Genomic DNA, 3,346 nt, shown 5'->3' with positions numbered 1-3,346 from the left:
TCGTTATTATCATACTATCTACGTGGAAAATGAAAAGTAAAAAGATGAAGCAACTGGACTTGTGTTTTCAAGCTGTAAACACACGGAGCTACAGATTTAAACAGTGAGACTTGAGGTTAGTGTCTTATCGATCTTTCACCCCCTCCTCCTGATGAAAAAGTCAGATGAATGTGACATGAGCATTCACACTGCAGTCACTTTGAAAACATCAGATATGTATCCGATTTAAAACCACATACTAAAACGGCCTGGGTCGGATTTGAAAAAATCAGATTTGTCATGTTCAGACTGTCATAAAAAATTTGATATGGGTCAGATGGGTCAACAAAAAATCGGATTTGGGTCAGATTTGCCTGCAGTGTGAACGTAGCTTATGTGTTCCAAAGCCTAAATTTACCTAATATTCGCCCTAGACATCCTATCCCTGACCCCACAACCTAAAATTAACCATGAACCCTGATCCCTAATATTAACCATGGACCCCAAGTCAAAGACCCCTATATTCTGTGTCCCAATGTGTCAAACCTGGACGCAGATGCCTGGTGCATCAAAAACTGAAGTGACGGGAGTACCCGACGTGTCAAAATCAGACGCCGAGGGAACCTTGGAAAAGCGTTAATATGTGACGAGTCAGGAGTGAGAATGTGTTAACTGAAGCTAAAATCTCTTCCCACCTCCTCTWTCAAACTAACTGCAGTCACACTCATGCCGCTTACAGAATTTACACAAGTTTAAAAAATTTACGTAAAATTACAGATGGACCGGGAGCTGAGTTTGTGAAAACAACACACAACAGCAGCTGCTGAAGCTGTAACATCYCTACCCACCTCTATACAAGCCAGCACATTTATTCTGTATGTATCTTCCTCTGGCTTTATAAAATAATTACGGTTACCTGCTTACGAAGACTATAAAATTTACGTAGTGTAAAAAGAAACAACTCTCGGCAAACCCATGGTTCTGCAAAGTGCCCTGAGGAGTCGCCAGCTAAAAAGACGCTCCTCTGGCTAAACGCCTGTTCACGGGGCTCTCATGCTACGGAGGTTGTGACCTGACAGAGGTCACTCCTCTCTGCGCTAAGGAGCAGAAAAGAGGGAAACACAAAGAAAACAAACAAGCAGGCAAATGAAAATTATCCACCTCATTTTAATTTATTGTGCGATTAAATGATTTATTGTTTAGTTCAACAGGTCTAACGATCACAAACAGGTCAACAGACAGAAGTAACATGTCTGAGGTTTTTCAGGTAATACTCTGCTGTCCTTGAACCTYTAAATACCATCATCCTTGTTGCGTAAGACATACGTTACAGAGTTARAGAACAGCCATCTCGTTAATCCCTTTAAACTGCTACAGGGTTAACCACTGACCTGGATACAGMCTCAGGATGGGCAAGTTTCCTTCTTACCTCCAGACTCCAGGGCATAGTCCACCAGACCAGTTCGGTCCTGAGAGTACAGCTTCAGAGCGTTCTGGACCATCAGCTTCACGTGCTGGGTGTGGAAAACAAAACAAGATTTTAAAGAATTCACCTTAAATTGGTTTAAGATTAAAATCCTGAGTCAGTCTGATGATTTTAGTAGCGTTTCTACCTCTTCGGTCAGTCCCTCAGCAGCGGACGCATGACGAACCGTCCCAGTAATTGTCTGAACGATGTTTTTCGTTTGTGATTCGGCTTCACCCAGCGTCTGGGCCCGGCTCAGCTCCAACTGCAGTGAAATGTTTCTCAGGATGCTCGACTCCAGTGAGGCCAGCGCCGCCTGCAGGTCAGACGTGCTCACATAGCGTTGGGACAGCCAGTGGAGCAGAGAGTCGGGTATCTGACCCTGCTGCTCTCCGGATTCACCACCACCAAAAAACAGAGCCTGCAGCTCCTTCCGTAACTGTGAGGACACCTGACCTGATATCTACAAAAGGTATAAGACAGAATCTTAATGAACAAAAAACAAAACAAAAAACAAACAAAAAAAAACTGGAAATCAATTGGGAAAAGGTTTGGGAAACTTACTGTCTCCTGCAGTGTATCCAGCTGCTCACATCTGCCCTTGCAGCCAAGGACACCCTGGAGGTCTCCTCTGATTCTAGTCAGCTCTGCTTCAAGTCTCTGCACCTCCACCAGCAAAGCATCATGGTCCTCCTGCTTCACACCCACACTGAGGAACAAACAAAAGCTGCATGTAGGAACAATAACATTCAAGAAACTGCAAAATGCTCCCTCACATAAAATCAAAATCTGTCCTTTTATAAATCTGAGGACTTGTACCTGACAGGAGCTGTGTCTCCTGCTGACTTCATGACCTCTTCCTCTCGTTTTTCCTTCTCGTGTTCATGCTGCTTCTGCTGCATCGCCTAAAATACAAAGAGTAGAAACTCTTTGTGTCTTTCAGAAACCACTGACTGATAATAAAATTTGTCACCGCTACTGTGTTTTCTGCAGACATGCATTCAGGTTTTTAGTAAAACTGCAGTACATACCTCCGTCTTGGCAGCCAAAGCGCTGAGCAGCTGTTCTAAACCAGCCAGACGTGCTGCCTGACTTTCCTGTTGCTGCTTCTGCTGCTCTGCACCCTACAAAAGAAGCATAWTGCATTTATGTTTTCAAGGCAAGATTTTCTTTCACAGTCAACGCATCAATCTGTCCGGACCGAATGTTTATAACCTCCACGTACCTGTGCCGTGTGCGACTTCTCCTGCTCCAGCTCTCCTCGCAGCGCGCCGAGTCGCTGCTCCAGCAGAGAGGACACCCACACCTCCAAGCTCTCCCTTTCAGTCTGAGTGTGCAGCTGCTCTCTCAGAGTGCTGTAGAGACCTAAAATGTCCCGGTGACGCTGATCCTGCTTCTGGTCTCCCTGCTGGACTCGTTCCCACAGCAGCGCTAGCTGGCGCTCGACACGTTCCAGGCGCTCCAGGTCCACACCGGAGATAGCCACGGGGGGAAAGATTGGCTGAGGAATAAGGGGGAAGGGGGGGAACTCAAAGTCAGTCTCCAGTTTCTCTTGACTTAAGTGATGTCAGTGCTGTTGCTGCTTACTGTTCCATGTGAGGCTGGGGTGGCTGCGGTCTGCTCCACTGCAGACTCGGACTCAGGGGCAGCAGCTGGAACAGCCGCCAAGTTAGACAGGAAAGTGAAGGGAGATGCAGAACGCCACTCGGTCAAGTTTACAGCTGGGAGGTAGGCAAACAGGGCAGCGGTAGTTGGACCCCACCACCATAAGACTGCACACAGAAAACAGAATATCGAGTTAGTGCTAAATGTTCACTCAAACTTAGGATGTAAGGTTAAAATGTAGTTATTTCAGTTTTTTATATATATATACAGATATACACTCACCGGCCACTTTATTAG

The 3,346-nt window shown here is 45.8% G+C and overlaps 1 protein-coding gene across 1 annotated transcript in view; it reads right to left on the bottom strand.

Moving 5' to 3' along the window:
* sun1b (Sad1 and UNC84 domain containing 1b) overlaps positions 1 to 3,346 on the bottom strand; it is a 23,606-nt gene that overhangs the window by 4,349 nt on the left and 15,911 nt on the right. The window contains exons 11-17 of the mRNA XM_014010107.1: positions 3,032 to 3,216; positions 2,670 to 2,945; positions 2,476 to 2,568; positions 2,264 to 2,349; positions 2,009 to 2,153; positions 1,593 to 1,907; positions 1,409 to 1,493 (exon numbers count right to left, since the gene is read on the bottom strand). Of these exons, the coding sequence (XP_013865561.1) occupies positions 1,409 to 1,493; positions 1,593 to 1,907; positions 2,009 to 2,153; positions 2,264 to 2,349; positions 2,476 to 2,568; positions 2,670 to 2,945; positions 3,032 to 3,216 (1,185 nt within the window). The remainder of the gene's footprint in view (positions 1 to 1,408; positions 1,494 to 1,592; positions 1,908 to 2,008; positions 2,154 to 2,263; positions 2,350 to 2,475; positions 2,569 to 2,669; positions 2,946 to 3,031; positions 3,217 to 3,346) is intronic.

This window comes from Austrofundulus limnaeus, unplaced genomic scaffold (genome assembly GCF_001266775.1).
Source record: "Austrofundulus limnaeus strain Quisiro unplaced genomic scaffold, Austrofundulus_limnaeus-1.0 Scaffold65, whole genome shotgun sequence".
Lineage (NCBI taxonomy): Eukaryota > Metazoa > Chordata > Actinopteri > Cyprinodontiformes > Rivulidae > Austrofundulus > Austrofundulus limnaeus.
Note: the sequence above shows the minus strand (reverse complement) of the source record. Positions and strands in the feature narration are given on the sequence as shown.